The following is a 19,247-nucleotide window of genomic DNA, read 5'->3' on the forward strand; positions in this document are numbered from 1 at the left end:
AGAATAAGGTGTGGCAGACTGTGCTTGAGTCAGAGAACAATATTTGGGAGATTTTGCCATTGTGTGCAGACACTAAAAAAAAACCTGCATGTGTCAGCTCCAAAAAAGGCCAAGCTTGATTTAATATATAAACTTAGCAAGCCCTATTTTCAAAGGTGTATTGTTAGCAGCAGGACAGGATTCCTCAGGGCACTGTGAATGAGCCAAAGAGAGTCTTCTACCTATAGGTCACCAGTCTGAATCCTGCAACCATCAGCAAGGATTAAAAATTGTTGCAGTCTAAGGGATGCTTGATGGCAAACTCATCCAATATAGAGGCCAAGTCCCAGCTCCAGCTCCCACATCACAAATTTCCTGTAGTACTTTGAACTAGATCATAAGCTTTTGGAGACAGCAATTCTTTTGGGTTTGCTTGCTACAATGCCTACTGTAATGGAGCATAACCTCAGCTCGGTCCAGTCCTCTAGTGAGAGCTGCTACTGTGGCGGGCCAAACCTCGGACCTTTGCTCATTGGCTGGTTATTAGCTTCTGTAGGTGTTTTCTCACCTGAAGTCATAAACCTCTGGAACCTCAATCATCTCTTGATGCTGACTTCGGGTGAGAAATAATCAGGTAAACTCTTATTTTTGTGCAAACACAGTAGCAGGGAAGAGAAACCCAGAACATGTCATTTGCGGAATTGTTTTAAAACATTTTTTTTTTTTAATTTTGTTCATCAGCAGTAGCTTTTTAAAAATATTGTCAGCAAGTCATGAGCCAAAAATGAAAAAAAATTAGGATGGAAGAAACATCTCTGTTTGGCAAATCAGTGATTGGATGTTTAAGCTGTAATGACCTAGCCAGAAGTTTAATAGACCAGAAGTGTGCTGCTCCAGGGTACGGATGCACATTATACTTACACCATGCTGCAGCCTGATATATAATGTAAAGCTACTCTGAAGGCCAAGGGGAAAGTTTCTACATAAATTACTCCATGGAACTGCAGAAGAGCGTAAATGTTTATAATGTGCCATCATGCAATCCGACTGGTTTGTTACCCAGCAGGATTTGAGAAAATGGCTGGTACAGTTTTACCAAAATGACATTTGCAATTTTTCTGCTGTCATAGCTACTCAAACTTCAGAGAAATTTTTTCCACTCATTCAAAGATGAAGAAGATAGAAAAATATTTCTGTAGTAGCATCCATATGGGTAGATGCTTTAGCAAAGTCTCTGCTAACAAATTGCACACATTCAGTTACAATTGTGAGTATAAACAGACATAGAAAAGCACAATGCACCTCATAAGAACTGAATATTATTCCTCACCTTTTGGAGCAGTAAAGGGGTAGAAAAGCAAGTCTTTTGGGATGCTAAATACTAGCCTTCAGACTTGTTGTCCTGAATTCTTTGTATTACTCCACCATCCATCTTTTTAACTAGAGCAGCATGTGCAGAAGATTGGTCCAGTGCTCAGATACTTACCTGGGACTTGAGAGTTTAATTCTCTCCCCACCAGACTTCTTATGTGACCTTGAGTAAGTCCTTAGTCTCTCTGTAACTGTCTGTAAAATGAGGATCTACTACTTTCCCTACCTCTGTGAGAGTTAATACATTAAAGATTGTGAGGAGCTGAGACACTAAGATAATGGGGGCCATGTAAGTTCCCAAGAGGATGTCTACAATGCAATGTAACCTGGGCTCAGATTCATCTTGAGACCAAATCCCACTTCTCTCTCTACACAGATGTCTCAGATTCTCCCAGAGTCCTAGGAGCCTGTGGAGTTGGAGGGTTTAAGTCCCAGTCAAGCCAGGGCCCAGGGTTCAAACCCTGTTAACTTTGCAGTTTAGACATAGCCCCCCCGCCCCAACTCAGATCCTGGGAGGCCACCAAAAGTATCCCACAATCCCATGTGCAGACTTCCTTTGTCCTCTCTATCTCAAGAATCAAGCTGCTCCAGGGAAATGTAAATGCTCCTTGCTGTAGAGCAGCAGCTTGGCAAGTCAGCATTTAACCCTTCTATTGCTGACTGCCAAGCTGCAAACGCTTTTGGAGACCCTTCTGTGTTTGCAATGGAAGCTGAGCAGAAGTCCTTTGCAAAGCATGCTGCTTCATGGTTGCAGGAGCACAACCAACTTTTGGTTAATCTCTGGTGTGTGGCCAGCAAAACACTGGATTTTAGTAAGAATACCAGGAATGACTACACATGCCAGCAAACAACAAGGAAGCTGACAGTACTGGAAATTTTCTCAACCGGTGACCAGTGTAGGGAGCAGATTAAGTGGCTCAAGACAGTACTGAAAGGGACGAGAAGCATACCTTGGACAACTTGCCAACATCATGCCCATTTTGAGGAGTTAGACTGAGGGCTAGGTACTGCACCGAGCACGGAGTCAACAGTGGTGCATGATGATCTTACATTGCCATACCTGTAGGTTCACTGTTCTATAACCATTCAATCGTGCAACAAGCTAGCTGGAAACAGTCAGCTGTGGAGCAGCAAGAAGGTAGCAATGTGTTCCATTTACAAATCTAGTCCATTTCAGTTAAAGGTAACCCATGTAGTCCATAGGTGACATTCATTTGTCCCAAATACAACTGGGGTTTAAAATTTTATGCAGAAATGTGCCGGGCAGGGGACAAGGAGAGAGGATAAGGAGGATAGCAGTGGAGTTGTGTGTATAAGCATCCAATCATAACAGACTAAGCCATGTGAAAGCTAATGCAGCATCTTGTTGATATCCTTCATGAATTCTGACCCAATCCTGGGGGCTGCTAGCTGCAAACTTTCCCTGTAGCAGGAACATCAGATAGGTAGTCACATTTGAGGAAGGGCGATGTCACAGGGCACTTTACTCACCCCCAGGGGCCACATCTAGGGATTAGCTCCACTCAGGTCTGACGCCCCCTTCTACTGCTCGCTGCAGGTGTTGCTGTTTTTCTCCCACTCCCTGTAACTCAGGGTACTTTGTCTACCTGCCTTGGCCCTTCAACCAGGTCACTGTAGACTATTCCTTCCGGGGTATCAAAGTCTTTCCATACCAATAGTCTTAGGTGGTCTTCTTGTGCACTTCCCTTGTGGTTGTAGGGGAACTCAGGCCTGCACACTACTCTGTGTTCCAGTCCAGAAACCCTATATCTGGCAACTGTGGCTGCTGCTCTTTCCCTGGACTCCTTCCTACAACTTCTGGCTCCCCCCATCTGGATATACCAACGTGAACTCCCTTCTCCCAGGGAGTAACTGCAGAGTATTGAATTCCAAAGCCCCAAAACACACCTCCCTACTCCCAGGAAGTGACTGCGAACTATTTCTTTGCCGCCTCTTTCTATTGCCAGCTTCCTGGCTCTATTTATCCCTTCCATTCCTTCTCAGCCAGGCTCTGTCATCATTTGTGGGTTACTTAGGCCACCAATTCCCCTCAACTGTCACCTGTTTGGTTAATTGGACCCTTCTCACCCTCATTAACGCCTTCTGGGCTTCTATGGGTGAACACCTCATCACAGGCGTTTTTTCCAAGGCCACTGTCATAGCTGACCAGTTTACTCCACTCATGCTGTTCAGTCACTATACGTTTGAATACTTTGGTAGCATAGATGGCTGGTTTCCCACTTGCAGCTTGGAATAACCTTCTTTTGCCAATCGGGCACTACAAAAAACAGTTACTTACCATCTCGTAACTGTTGTTCTTCAAGATGTGTTGCTCACGTCCATTCCAATAGATGTGGACAGTATCAGAACTCAAGGCCTATGCTCACAATCTAAGCTATCACTGCATATCAGTGTCAGAGAGCTGAGAGCCATTCGCCTGGCTTGCCAGACTTTCTAGGCTCATCGTCAGGGCAAGTGTGTCTCAGTGATGACGGACAACACCACAGCGATGTTCTATGTAAACAAACAGGGTGGTGCTCCTTCCTCTCTGTGCCAGGAAGCTCTCCGACTGTGGGAATTCCCCTCTCTCAGAGTATTCGGGCAAGAAGGGACTGAGCAGGCAGTGGGTCAGCAGGGGACTACATACACACCGTAATTAAAGTGCCACTTCAGGGGGCGCCACAGCTGACCTGACAGGTACCGTTAGGGTAAAACCTTCCAACCTATAGGAATGGACATGAGCAAGTACTCAAAGAAGTAGTAGTTATGTCCTCAAAAAATGTGGAAGTCCTGAAATCACAGAAAATCTTCTGTAGCACAGCCACAGACTGCCCCTCCCCTGCAATCTCAAGTTGTTCTGCAATTTTTGGGGCGGGAGAAGCCGTTTTGATTTTTAACTGACCATTGTCTCTGCAATTAAACTGGCAGGGCTCAGGGAACTTCTGTGGTCTGAAACAGCTTTCTCACAACATACCAAAGTTCAGTTTGGAAAAGTAACATGTTATGCACTTGGAATTCCGTAGGGATTATTTTCTGTGCTCTTGCACTGAGCTGTTTGAGACAATAACCCACTGTGTCTTGTCCTACTTGAAAGCCCCTCAACCTTTTCTGGCTGCGGTACCTCTCCTCCGCTTAGCCACACAGCAGCAGAAGCCTGCATCAGCAGACCTTCACGGTCCATTCCAAGAGAAGACATTTTCATGATGAATTTAGGATTGAAATTCTGGAGAGGCCCATCAAGCAGGTCCACTTCAAAAAACAGAGAGACTTACAACTAGAGGAAAGTCATGGTGAGAGGCAAGAGGAAAGGCTCAGACTGGCTGCACAGCTTGAGTACAGGGTTTCAGCATGAGAGCAGGCTCTTGCTTTGCAGTTCCTGGAACTAGAATGGCAGCTAAGGGAGGATGACAGAAGTCTGCAGAAAAAGCTGTTTGAACAGCTGACATCTCTAATGGCTGCCAGAGTATCAGCTCCCGCTGCATAACCCACACCATGGCCTGAGTCCCCTCCATGGTACCCTGTGATGCAGTCCAACAACAGCTTGGACAAATCTATGTCTAGGTGACCCATGCAATCAGGTTCCATGAACAGCAGGGCAAGGCAACTGTGTCCCATGTAGTCTTCTATATTGAGCTCCTTCCTCTGGCACTAAGTGCACAGCAAACAGGGAAGGAAGGGGAAGGAGAATGGGGGGCCTGGGGACATTCAGCAGTAGGGGGTTTTGTCTTGTACATAGTTTCACTGTTTGCACTTGTTGGTTTTTGCTTGAGGGTTTGTTCCAAGTCTTTGTACGGATTTGTTATTGTTACAGGTGTTTTGGTGGGGTAATGGCAGCTGGCCTGCCTGGCAATGGGTAATGGTGTGTTTTTCTAATCTGTATTTATAAACAAAGCTTTTTATTTAATCAATAAAGTTTATTGCTATCACTGCATCACATCATACATTGTGTATTTAAAATAATAAAGGTAAACACATGATCACGGACCATTCCTCAGTACAGATAGTTACATCAATCCATATATCAATCAGTTCCTTGCATCAATCCATACTGTGAATCAATGTCCCCTTCCATTTGATAAGCAGTTAGGTCATTCATAAATACATTGCATGGCAATCAACCTCCCCCTCACCTCTCCCTAAGCAATGAAATCCCACCACAATCAATCAGCTCCTTCCCCCCCACAAGCACATTCATAAAGGTACTATTCTCCCTCTTCCACTGGGCCATGTGAATCCAAAATGTGGGAGCACAAAGCATCCCTGATGTCTGTTGTCTTGGTGCATGCAGCTCCAGCTGTGGTAGGTGCAGTTTCTGGCTGAGTGTACTGATTAGTGGCCCCTTGCTGCCATAGGCCCATTCAGGGGGAAATGGCTCACCTCTGGCTTCAAAAAGACTGTGAAGAGCACAGCCAGTCACGGTAATGCACACAGCATTGATGACACTGGACTTGGTCTACATATCTTTAGTGGGATTTCAATCTGACAAAAGTACGTTCAACAGCCATTCTACACCTGCTGAGAGTGTAGTTGAACCTCCTTTTACTAGGACCTCTGAAATCAGGGTATGGTTTCATAAGCCAAGGCAAAAGGAAGGACACACAGGGTCTCCCAGAACAACAGTCAGGGCAGTAACTCCATTTATTACAATGTCATTTGGTGGGAATAGTGTCCCAGCTTGTCCAGGAGTGTAGATTTCTCATAGGTGAAAAACCTTGGCATCACAAACTTTTCCAATACAACCCGTTCATTGACATTCATAAAACAACCGCTGTGGTCCACATATATTCATATGCTCCTTGAGGAGGGCAAACTAGGGGTACAGGAGTCCCACCAATGGCTCCTGTGCAGTTTGGAAACCCCATCCTCTGAAACCCAGCTATTACTTCAGAAATCTCTTTAATGCCCATCTCCTTGGAGAAAAATCACATGCCTGATTACCCAGTTGACTTGCCAACACCAAACTGGTTGGCAAAGGACCTGTAGCAATCTGGGGTAGTCAGCTTCCAGACAGTTATAGCAACCCACTTCTCGACCTGCATGGCTGCCCTCATGTGGGTTTCTTTATACTGGAAGGTCAGGGCAAACTGCTCACAAATGTATCTTTCTTCATGCAAAAGTCCTGGACCCATTTCTGGCCACCCCAGGTCTGTATGACAATATGGTCCCACCAGTCTGTGCTTGTGGTCCTGCTCCAGAAGCTCCAGTCTGCATAGGGGGACATCAGGAGCGATAGAGAGTATCATAAGCAGCATCCGTTTGAATTTTCAATGTTTGTCTTTCTCCTCCTGCTCCATCAGAAGCTCTGTCAGCTGCCTCCAGTGAGTTAGAAAATGTCCCCCAGCATATCTGTCTGTTTCCTGAAACAGGAGTGAAAAATGCAAGGGAGAGTTCTTCAGAAGGCCCCTCATCCACACTTCTGGCCTTGGTAGCTAGGAGAATGTGGACCAAAATGATGCTTGCCAAACTTTCTATAACGAACAGCGTGGACAATCAAGTTTTCCCATGCTGCACCATAATCAAAGGGATAGAACGGCCACACTTTGGGAGGGCAAAAGGGAGGCTGGGATACAGTTGGTTTGATTTGTGTCTATGTGCAGCAGTGTGGACACTAGTTCCCCAGATTCGAGCCTGGGTAGAAAACTTTTAATTTAGGGTTGACAATCAGTGCAGATGCTCAAAACCTGGGTTCTGTAACCCAGGGTCTGCTGACTCAAGTCTCCCTAACCCTGGGTTTACATTGCAATGTAGACATACCCTAAGAGTCTGAGGTCTTGTCTTCACTACAAAATTTGATTATGTTAGAATATAAGGAGGGAAAAATTAAGCTAGCCACAATATTACTGAGCAAGGATTCTGCAGTCTGTATAGACAAGGACGAACGGTGAACTGTGTCATAGAGACAAGTTATGGTAAACCTTAGTATTTCAACACAGATGTAGGATAACAGTTACTGAAGTTCAACAATGATTGGTTGGCAACAATGCTAATCACAGCTTGCCTTTGTCTGCATTAAGGGCAAAATTGTGGTCTGCATCACTTTAGTCTGATTCTTCATGTGTGTCCTACCAATCAAATTTTGTAACGAAGACAAAGGCTTAGAGGCACTCTAACCACAGCACATGTGTAGGTTGTCAAAGTTACCAGGCCAACTCCATCCCCTCCTGGTCTCTGAGTACACCTACTGTAGGTCTCAGGCCTCTAAAGGAATCACACAATTCTCCCACTCTCTGACTGGCCCCGGTGTTGCAAACTACTGTGAATCAACTATAATTTTCCACAGCAGGTTTGCCTTATGCCCAGACTGTGCAATTCTGTTCCCTTTGGGACAATAACTGCTAATCAGTGACCAAACAGCTTCCTTAAAACAAAATTTTATTCATATAGCACAAAAGCATTCAGAGGAAAAATATATCTTAAGAACAATAAACCAGATTGTACATATCTGGCTTTTCCCTAAGGTGTCCCTGGCCCTGGGAAAATCCAGCTTTTTAAGACTCCCTCGCGAGTCTCGCTCTATGTCAGTCTGTCTCCCTGGACAGTTCTGACCAGTGAACTTTTTAACTCTTTGGTGCTCTTCTGATCAGCAGGCTTCCAGCTTCAGCAAAACAAGGTTTGCAACTTGTTTGAGACAGGATCCTTGAAGCTAACAGCTTGCCCCATTGTTTTTAAAGTGTATATATGGGTGTTCTTTCTTGGAAAGCCATTGTGTTGCTTTCATACACACAGGCCCGTCCTTAGGCATATGCATGTCTGTAGGGCACCATGAAATTTGGGGCATCAAATTGCCCTAAATTTCATGGTGCCCTACGCAGCTGCGTGCTGCATACGTGGCAGCACCAGTCCCAGCGGCCAGCCCTATCCCATGGCCGGCACCCCCTGCAAGGGGTAGGCCATCCCTAGGCGGGTGTGGTGCCCTGGACAACTCCCTCCGCCCTGCCTCTTACCCTTCCCCCTTGCTCTGCCCCTGGGCCTTCCCCATTCCACCTCTTCCCCCAGCGATCCTGCACTCATCAGCAGTGGTAGGAAGCGGAACAACCCAGCACCAGCGCGCTCTACTCCACCAGCTCCCAGCCATGGTGCTCCACTTCCCGCCACTGGTGAGTGCAGTGAAAGGATCACCCCCTGCACTCACCAGAGGCAGGAAGTGGAGAGACGTGGCCTCAGCCCGCTCCGCTTCCCTTGCCCTGACCCCAGCCATGTCACTTGGGTGGGGGAAAGGACCACCCCTGGCTCTCACCGGCAGCGGGAAGCAGAGCGCTGTGACTGGGAGCTGGCGGAGTAGAGCGGGCTTGGGCCAGGCTGCTCTACTTCCCAATGCTGCCGGTGAGTGGGGGATCCCTTCCCCTAAGTCCTCTCCCCCGAGCGACACAGCTGGGGCTGGGGCAAGGGAAGCAGAGCGGGCTGCTTCCGGCCCCCCGCTAATCCCCCAGGCCACTCTGAGCCTGTGGGGCCCCCAAAAGTGGCCCCCCCACAGCTCCTGCCTCCCAAATCCTGAGGTGGGGGGTAGGCCTAGGGCTGCGTAGGGCACCCAAATGGCTAGGGATGGCCATGCATACACAGACCCATGGCATACACAGACCCCACTGAATTCATATATTATAGGCACAAAAACTCTCTATTACCCCTAAGATATAACAACTTTCCCTTACCAACCAAGTCACAGTGTTAATAAAAGTACATAGCATCAGTCATAACACTATTACATAGCAGCTCTGCATCTGTCACATAAGTGTTTACTATTCAGTAGCACTCCCATTTTCCCATTCCCTGGAAGCTAGGAAAAAGAGACAGGTTATCCAACTTGGAAGTCCTGCATGACAGAACAGAGCACTAGCCCTAGGTGGGCCTAGTCTGTACAGTTTAAATACTAAAAGGGTTATTTTATATAGCTTGAAACATTGGTACCTACAAGTTACGTCCTCTCCTGCAGTAAGCTGGCATATTTAGATTTGTATTCCTCTTTGTTCTGGGGAAGCAGAATAGGCATAAGCATCAATAGAAGAAATCTTGTCAGAAGTCCCTGGTCAACAAGTCTTTAGAATTAATTACCCTTTCCTATTAGAGATATCAAAATCTTATCTAAAGATTTCTGAATGAGAATACTCAAAATAGTGGCACCAGGAATAAATTAACTTCTTACTTCTAACTTACTTACTGATTTTTTTTTATTTTTTTAAATTGTAGGCAGCCTCCACCCAATATTCTTGATCTACAAGGCTCCAACACTAGGGGCAGGCTTGCCTGGAATTGCACTGACTATGACAACTTCTATCACACTGACGGCAAATGGGCTGCAATGACCAGGGATAGCTGGTCATCAAAGGGATCTGCGCTTCCCAGCTTAAAGGTACAGTACTTTTCCTAACAGAGGTATAGCTGAAAATTTCAAATTGAGAGACTGTGGTAGTGGCAAGAAAATGATAGATGGAAGGAGGCTGCTGGCTTCTTAGAGTTGTGGAGTTTGGTCCTAGTGCTGCAGGGCTTGGCAACGCTTTTTAATTGAGGAATAGTTTTCTGTCTGGGGAATCATATACTCTTTTCTAGAACAAAGTTTAGCTAAATAAACATGCGTAAAACTAAAGTGATCAGCATCAGCAGGCCAGTCCCTATACAGGTTTTTAGGGCCTTAGAATCTCAAAAAACAGGTCTTAGCACTTGTAGTGTACAGTATTATAGAAACACAGGAATAGTTGTAGGACTAATAGTTGTCAAAGCATTACTGGTTTGTTAGTATAGTTATAACTAAACAAATACCAAGAGGGGATTAACTGTCTAGGCTGTTTTGTGTGCATACACACCCAATCCTAGGTCACAGACGTTCAACAGTAAAATAAAACTGCCCAGCAGTTCATATCTGAAAAGAAATGGTTATAGGCAGTGTTGGAATTCAACTCCAGAATGGGGACCCACTTTCTTGTTGCTCAGATACCAGCGCCAGTCCTCTTTCCATATAATTCAAGTTGGATACCCCAATCACCTCAGCACTCTGTGGTAGGGGAAAGGCTGTGAAAAAATACTCATGAATCCATTCTTCTCTAGCTGAAAACAGTTCTCCCTCCATCCATAACAGTGCAACAGATTGCTCTCTGTATGGGAACCTCTTCGCTCATAGAAGGAACAATGGAGCTTTCCTTCTGTCGTACAGGCTTTTTTAGCAGATCACCATGGGATCGTTATAACTCTAAAATTCAGTTTATAGGAGACTGCATTTATTTTTAAAAGCATGAGATAGTCACTCATAAGCTCGCTAGTGCTGTCTTGATCTTGAGGGCTCTCAGGACAACATGCAGTTCATACTTGTAATTCTTAGACTTAGTCCTGGGATTGTGCCAAAACAGAAGATTGACTGTGACATATTACAAGGGTAGTTTTTCAGCATGTGGATTACTAGTATGTAGCAATTAAGCTAATTTTATGTGGGAACAGAAGTATCATAAGGTCAGAGTCTTGTGCTTTGTTTACCAATCCACCCAGCTGCCTTTTCCCACATCTAAAATCCTGGCTTTCATTTTTAGTTTCACTCCATTGCTTTTCCTTCAGTTGTGTATATACAGAAGACAGAATAGCAAGAATATATTAATCCATCACTGGTTGTTGAACTGACTTCATCCTACCTCTATTTTATCACGTCTCCTGTACTGGAGGGAAAAGCTATTCTTTAAAACACTATTTTTCTTTGTTTTACACCAGAGTTAGCATATAGTCCACAGTAGCTCTATCAATTGCAGCCCACTGGGGTAAAAACAAAAACAACAATAAAAAACTAGTGGTCTTTAATAAATAAGTAGATAAGGTACATCACCACCAGTGCTGTCATTCCAGTTGCCATTTATTTCACGGAATATAAATCTTAAACCAGGTATCTGCCTCTGGTATTAGGATTATTTTGTTTCAGAACACATTTTTGAAACAAATCCTTAATTTTATTGACAAGTATCAAATCATGGAATTGAGGTTAATAGTGAAAAATTACATCCCCAAGCCTTGACTGCCTTAATCTGGTTTGAATACCCTATCAGTCTGATTACTCATTGTCAGTCTCAGAGTCTTTTTATTTTTTTTATTTACAGATGTACACGCCCCCTCTCCTACTTTCTGACCCTTCTGCTTGGGTGTTGCATGTGTACTGATCTATATCTCCTGTTAATACCATTCAATTTATGCTCCTGCTTCTTGTGCAACTGCTGACATCCTGTCCCATCCTCAACCCCTCATTCATTCATAGAATGTACCCTAAAATAACCTTATAAAAATTAATAGAATCATAGAAGATTAGGGTTGGAAGAGACCTCAGGTCATCTAGTCCAACCCCCTGCTCAAAGCTAGACCAACCCCAACTAAATCATTTCAGCCAGGGCTTTGTCATTCCAAGACCTTAAAAATCTCTAAGGATGGATTCCACCGCCTCCCTAGGTAACCCATTCCAGTGCTCCACCACCCTCCTAGTGAAATACTTTTTCCTAATATCCTACCTAGACATCCCCCACTGCAACTTGAGACCATTGCTCTTTGGTCTGTTATCTGCCATCACTGAGAACAGCTGAGCTCCATCCTCTTTGGAACCCCCCTTCAGGTAGTTGAAGGCTGCTATCAAATCCCACCCCCTCCCCTTCTCTTCTGCTGACTAAACAAGCCCAGTTCCCTCAGCCTCTCCCCGTAAGTCATGTGCCCCAGCCCCCTGATCATTTTCTTTGCCCTCCACCGGACTCTCTCCAATTTGTCCACATCCTTTCTGTAGTGGGGGGCCCAACACTGGATGCAAACTCCAGATGTGGCCTCACCAATGCTGAATAGAGGAGAATAATCACGTCCCTTGATCTCCTGGCAATGCTCCCACTAATGCAGCTCAATATGCCGTTAGCCTTCTTGGCAACAAGGACATACTGTTGAATCATATCCAGCTTCTCGTCCACTGTAATACCCAGGTCCTTTTCTGCAGAACTGCCAAATTGTTAGGGTTAATGCATTATCTAGCATTCTCGGCCTTCTTGATTAAGTCACAAGTAAAGATCCATTTTATGGACTCATCCTAAAACTAGGTAGAAGTTGTCACTCAACATGAGGTAGCCACATAACTCAACACAAATGGTGCTCTGGTTAAGGCGTAGACCAGAGGTCGGCAACCTTTCAGAAGTGGTGTGCCGAGCCTTCATTTATTCACTCTAATTTAGGGTTTCGCATGCCAGTAATACATTTTAACATTTTTAGAAGGTCTCTTTCTATAAGTCCATGATATATAACTAAACTATTGTTGTATGTAAAGTAAAACATTTAAAAAACCTTATTAAGAAGCTTCATTTAAAATTAAATTAAAATGCAGAGCCCCCCGGACCACTGGCCAGGACCCTGGGCAGCGTGAGTGCCACTGAAAATCAGCTCGTGTGCCGACTTCGGCACGCATGCCAGAGGTCGCCTACTCCTGGCCTAGACCAACAAGGGAAAATGGAAATCAGGATTACGACCCAGAGGCACAGCTGTGCACGTGTACTCTGCATGCTAGTAGGCCTTCAGTCTCATGAGCACCAAATTCTGTTTACTTTAAAAAGGTTACTGTTTTGGTAAGAGTCCTATGTGAAGGACAGGCTATGCAGTTCACCACAAAGTGGGCGAGTGTGAAATCAGTGACAATCGAGTAAAACAAAGTTGTATTCACTAAATGTGCCTCTATAGGACAGAGTTTGGTACCACACCCAGCACTGTAGGAGATTCCAGATATATGTCAAAAGGCTACAAAATTTACAGTTACTACTACAAAATAAAAGAAACAAACCATTTCAGGGAGATGCACAGTGAGAACTTGATGCAAAGAGTTATTTTTCTTATCCCCGTCAGCCTGAGATATTACTAATCTTTATTGAGTTCAAATTGAAGATGGGATGAGTGATTATAAACACACAAACCAGACTGTACCTCAGCTCTATTCCCAAACATAAGGGTACAAAAACAAATTGTTACATTAATCCTCCTCCTCTTCTCCAATGTAATGATTAGCTGCAAGGCCAAAAGATCCAGTCATTTTTCTACAGTTTCTCCATTCAAATCTCATGCTGCTCTGAGGCCTCCAGACTGGAGAGTTGCTTGGTGGACTCTGGACAGTATCCAGCTTGGAAGCCTTAGAAAGATGGTGGATTTGGCATAAAAAAAAAACTGACCCAAAACAGCTGGAAATCTGGTGAAGTCTGATTGTTCATGCAGGTGAAAAAAAAAAACAGAAAATTGAGTGAAGCACAAAAATACAAATACAGAACCTCAGGCTCTTAGGGCACTTAGCACATGGACAAGTATAAAATAGTTTTGTTTTTAAAATAAACTCATATAGATGTTATGAAAAGCCCTATGTTGTGAAAGAGTATGGAGTGAACCTGGAAACAGCCATGGGCCTATGTGAGATCTATTGAATAAAGAAATAACTAATTCCTCCACAGAACCTAATTAGCGAGGGCATTCAGCCCATTCGTGTTCACTCAATTTTCATTTCTGCTCACAGATCACTTTTAAGGTATCAGCATTTGTCTGCGTATAAATGGAGAGGAGGCATCTATAGATTTGAGTAGAGTTTAGGGAACATAAGCCACCGAACCTTGCGAATACTGTCTATTACAAAGCCATATCTGCTGCTGCACTACTGATAATGGTACTAGCCAATTGTACCCATCAATGCAGTGTTCAATTCGAGCTTTATCCACCAGAAGCAGAAAAACATTTCTAGGAAGAGATTTACAAGGGAAAAAAAATAAGCAAGACAATTTAAACTGAATTCAAAACGTTTATTGCACCAAATGTTGCAAAGAAATAGACCAAAATTATATACTGTACAAAAACAGCAGTAAGAAAAAAAATTCCACACAGTTTGACACTGATATGCATTCAGTCAATCCTAAAAGAAGGAAATCCTCTCATAAAAATATGCAATAGCAACACAATCAGATTTGCTTCTAGTATGGATAACCAGTTATGTATGTCATTTTAATCCATTTAACTGGAGTAGCTAATGTATAGTATATAATTGGCAGTTTAGACTCAATTCTGATCTGAGTCCTTTTAAGCCAGGAGTGGAGGTTGGGGAGAGGGAATCTTGCTTTAGATAGTGACCAAGTTGTGTCACTTTACATACAACAGTTTGGTGTTTTGAAAAAGGGCTTTTCACTTTCAAGAGTGAAAATATACAAGCAAAACACCTTATTTATTTTGTTCTCCAAATTATACCATGGAAGACACACAGAATTAAAAGTATATATTCATACATTTGAGGCAGAACTATAGTTTAGATTAATTAATAATTTGGGAAGCTATAAACTAGATTAAAATGTTTAGCTCATATTGAAACTGTTTTAGATTAAAAGACTTCTATTATATGCAGTCCTACAGTTTAGTGTTCACCTGTATCGGCATTTCTCCCCCCCCTCTGTAAAAGTAATTTAATCTGAAGAGTGTACATTCTTTACATTGGAATGTGTAAACTGCATTTCTGTAGGGTTTTGAAAGATTACTCAGCCTCACTTGAAAATCAAGAAAAATATGTATTAAGAATTTTACAAAAGATTTATAATACTGATAAAAATAAAAAAGCTTTGGAATCTTGAAGATTTAAGCTACATTTTTATTTCACTGTAAGTTTTAAACATTTTTCCTGTACATTCATATCACTTTTCATTCTATTAAAAAAATAAAACAAACATGCTATAAAGATGTCTAACATAAAACATTTGTACATACTTACTGCTCTGTCATGCCACACTAACTTGCCCAACAGCAAGATGCTACAAAAATGTTCAACAGGTAAGCTTTACAAAGTTGAAGAGCCCTAAAGGTAGTATCCTGTCAATTGAGGTAGTATATTTGGCGGGAGGGAGAAATATTTAAGTTTCTTTAAACTAAAGCCACCATTTTTTTAAAATTAAGAATTATACAAACCTTAATTTTAGAAATCAATTTTGAGACTAAAAATAGGGCAGTCTCGTGTAATTTGTGAAGAGCAGCGAAGTGTTATATAAAAGGCAATAACTATATTGTAAAGATTTTATACTGGGCTGAGGAAAAGTCGATTGCATTTGAATCATCAGTTCATACATCTCCTTAAATTAACATACAAATTTATCAAACAGCAGCATTTGTTGGGGGTAAGTAGTAAATTAAGGATTTCTGATCAAGGTTCTAAGTCTGCAACATGCTGTGTTCAGGTTGACTTGCCTTCAATGGGGCTCCATGTGGATACAGAGGTCCACTTGCAGGCATCTCTCTGCAAAACTGGGACTCAAGTCAGTTCAGACGGAAACAAGACAAGCCATTTTTTGTTGAACATAAACAGGAACTAGACAAACTAAATTACTATGAAAAAAACTGCAGGGCATGAAGTAATGAGAATGCATAAAATACAGAATTCTTGCATACTTACAAGGGAAGTCATTACACCCACCTACACACTAAGTAGAGAGGGGAAGTTTGACAACAGGTGCACTTGCTATGTCATTTGGTTTCAAGCAAACCGTGGAGTGGAGGTCAAAGCAGCTCAGGGGAACCAAATCAGGGCAAGCAGATTTCTTCATGTATCAGCAATAAGAGATAACCCAAACCTCAGGAAGACTGTAGTCACTCTGAAGAGCATATTGGAGAAAAGGACTGAATGCAAAAGGACTACAGTGCGATTAAACACCCACGACTGGCCTAGCATGAGCTGATTCATGCTCATGGGGCTTGGGCTGTGCGGCTATAAAATCGCAGTGTTGACATTTGGGCTTGGGATGAAGCACAGGCTCTGGGACCCCATGAGGAGGAAATGTCCCACAATCCATGCTCCAGCCCAAGCCTGAAGGTCTATACTGCAATTTTATAGACCTGCAGCCTGAGTTAGCTGACACGGCCCATCCATGGGTGTTTCATTGCTGTGTAGACATACTCAAAGTATTATGCAAAAGGGAGACTCCTGGAATGTTAGATTGGAGATCCCAGATGTTAAATAATCTTATCTGTTTAGAAATCATACCTGGAAATTAAGAGTCCTTCAACTTGGACGCACAACAACCCTTCTGCACAGAAATTTCTCATGGTAATCTACATGTTCCTCTCGGGGGGAGGGGGGGGGGAAGAGAGAGAAAGACAGAGACAGAGACAGAGACAGAGACAGAGACACACACACACACACACAGACACTAACAAGATTAAGGGCAATTTTCTGTCACATTTAGAACAAAATGAAAACCCCCGTAATACTCACCTTTTCTCACTTTAATTATTGAAGATTCTCTTTAGAAAGCCAATTATCAGGGCAGTATAAACTGAAACTCTGTGCTTAAATGCTAGGAATTTCTACAATGCTGGGAATTCTGGAATCACCAGCAAGGATGGTTCAGTGAGCCAATTAATGAATCCTAGCAGGCAGGAATTATTCTAATAGGAAGAATTCATGTTTCTAAACAAGTATTTAGACAGCTAGGTATCAAATGCCAAAAGTACCCTATACTACTTATGTCTGTGTTTCCACAGAATGTTTGATAGTCTAACACTCTGCCTGGGTGAGTTCCTTGCCTCTAGCTTTCTCTCTCTGAAAATAATGTTTTTATTTCCTTTTGCCCTTTCTTGGTCTAAATAGTTTCATATGCTGCTCAATAGTGTTCAATGAAAAAAGTAACTTTGTACCTTGCTGTGTATACATTGTATGTAAATAGTAAAGTTTGTGCCTGTGAGCAGAGAATTTCAGATAATTGTATACTATTATATGGAACAATAGAGAGACTGGTGCTATGAACTATTTGACCTAATGGGCAAGTTTCTTCCTCAAAGCAGTTAGTCCTTAATAGATTAGAAGGCACTGAGATGATAGTGCAAAAGTTCTGTAGAATCATAATGGATGTTCATGAATGTTTATATTAATAAATCATGATGTCCGGCTTGTCATTGTCCTCTTTGTTTCACTTAAAACAGCCTCTACTTTCAATGTGAATAAAGAGTCATCTCCAAATAGTAGCAATGCATTTGACCAATCTATTTTTTTTTTAAAAAACCTTTGAGTTTATGCCAATTGGTTGGTGTATGCGCGCACACACATACACATGCACACGCACACGCACACACATGCACATGCGCGCGCACACACACACACACACAGTGTAACACATTTGGTAACATATTGTACTTTAGCTTGTCAAACGGAAATATCTCAGACGGCAATATTGGATTCCATTAACACTTAGGACCAATTCCCAGTTTTACAGGGCATACAGAAACGCAAAAAAAATCTATTAATGATGTAAATGCAAGAACGTAAACTTGTAGTAGAAATTCTATAAGACTTTCTAAAAAATCCTCCTCTCTCAAAAAGCTGTCTTCATTCTAATGTTGGGGTGGCACTAATTATAATCCGAGCTCATTCTATTTTCTCATCAGTAAAACTAGAAGCAGCTGCAGCTTCCTTTTATCCTTAAAGAAACAATAAACCTCACACATGCCACATAACTCAGCTGCCGAGTCAAAGTTTCTTGTTTTGAGCTGGCCACTACTACAATACAAAAGGATGTCTGTGTTCTGCAAAACTTCATGTCCATCCAAACACCTCTGCAAAGGAATGCTACGTACATAGTTAACAACTCCAGCTCCGCAACCAAAGAAGCACACAAAACAGCATGCGATCACAAGTGCAGTATTAGAAGAACCATCCTATTCCACCTGTTCTTTTTACTGCCACCTCATGGGGTTTTTTAGCAGTGTTTTCTGCTGACAGTTCAGTGTTTGCTGTAGTGTTTACTTCTGTCATTTAAAAAGACCGCAAGGATGCATTCACCTTCATGATTCGTTAACTCAGAGGCGAGTGTAAAAAAACCAACCCAAATGCCTTTTGTATTATGTAAACTGAAGTCTTTAGATAAAGTGTCCAGCTGAAAGTAGAATCAAAAGGTGTTGGAATGTACTGCCATACACCTGCTGCCCTTTACCAGTACTTGGCACGTCTGTTCTTCCTTCAAGATTCCTGTAGTTTGTTTAGGGAATGACTATCCTGAGATTTTAACTTATAAGAGTATTTGAGCAACATACGGGGAGTGAGTGCTCGCGACAGCAGCCAACAAAGGCAAGTCATTGGATTCAATCCTAGAAGTTTAAGAAAAGGAAGAAGGCTTTTAAATATATATATCAACTTTTACCGGAAAATAATAATAAAAAAGTTTCCCCCTCCCTCTCCCACCTTCCTAATCCACACCAGAAATAATTGGCAGTCACTCCCTATATCACTGGTGATTTAACAGGCTGAAGTGAGGTCTCTTCTCATTAAGGGTTCATTACTATTTGACCATTCATAGCATACTAATAAAATGTACAGTAGTATTTTTTCATTTGTAGATTTTTACAAAATTAAGAAATCAGTGTTATATTATGTCATGCATTATCTTTGCTTGCTTTTAAATTCTTCACAAACTTCAATTCACAGCCTCTTCCAAGCCATTAGTGTGAAATAATCAGGTTCTACTGCATTAGTACTACACTAACACTAACATCAGTTTGAAGAAAATAGTCAGTTTTTTTCCAAGTGTTATATATAATCAAAATCAGACAGGCTCAGTGTTTCAGCACCACAACAGCTTTGCACCTCCTGAGACAGGCTCATGTTCTTAGAGCAGCAGTGGTGCTTTAGCACTCCAGGCAAAAGTTAAAATTTATTCACCCAGGCTCTGCAAAACTCAAAATTCCATAAATTGTTTATTATTATGGCCATAGTCTCAATTTAACATTCCAAAGGCATATTGCATCAAAGTCTCAGTAGATGTTTTTGACAACAGATCCTGATTGGAGCAGCATTACAGCTGAAGTTGCTTGACAAGAACATATACCCACTCTGCAATCAAAGCAGGGGTAGAAAAAGCATAGCACTGTCAGTTTCAAGTCACTTCAGCTATGGCGTGCAGACC

General features: G+C 42.5%; 2 protein-coding genes across 9 annotated transcripts in view; one reads left to right on the plus strand and one right to left on the minus strand.

The window, feature by feature from the left end:
- The window catches only part of C5H4orf45 (chromosome 5 C4orf45 homolog), a 140,586-nt gene that overhangs the window by 41,127 nt on the left and 80,212 nt on the right, over window positions 1–19,247 (plus strand). For 3 of the 5 annotated variants that reach the window (XM_030563581.1, XM_030563578.1, XM_030563579.1), the window contains exon 4: window positions 9,535–9,697. In XM_030563581.1, the coding sequence (XP_030419441.1) occupies window positions 9,535–9,697 (163 nt within the window). Of the gene's footprint in view, window positions 1–9,534; window positions 9,698–11,420; window positions 11,584–19,247 lie in introns of those variants that run through there. The other 2 variants (XM_030563582.1, XM_030563580.1) reach the window with 2 other exon arrangements.
- FNIP2 (folliculin interacting protein 2) overlaps window positions 17,346–19,247 on the minus strand; it is an 82,156-nt gene continuing 80,254 nt past the window's right edge. For all 4 annotated transcript variants that reach the window (XM_030563576.1, XM_030563575.1, XM_030563574.1 and 1 more), the window contains one exon: window positions 17,346–18,432. In XM_030563576.1, the coding sequence (XP_030419436.1) occupies window positions 18,354–18,432 (79 nt within the window). In that variant the 3' untranslated portion in view covers window positions 17,346–18,353. The remainder of the gene's footprint in view (window positions 18,433–19,247) is intronic.

Source organism: Gopherus evgoodei, chromosome 5, assembly GCF_007399415.2.
Source record: "Gopherus evgoodei ecotype Sinaloan lineage chromosome 5, rGopEvg1_v1.p, whole genome shotgun sequence".
Lineage (NCBI taxonomy): Eukaryota > Metazoa > Chordata > Testudines > Testudinidae > Gopherus > Gopherus evgoodei.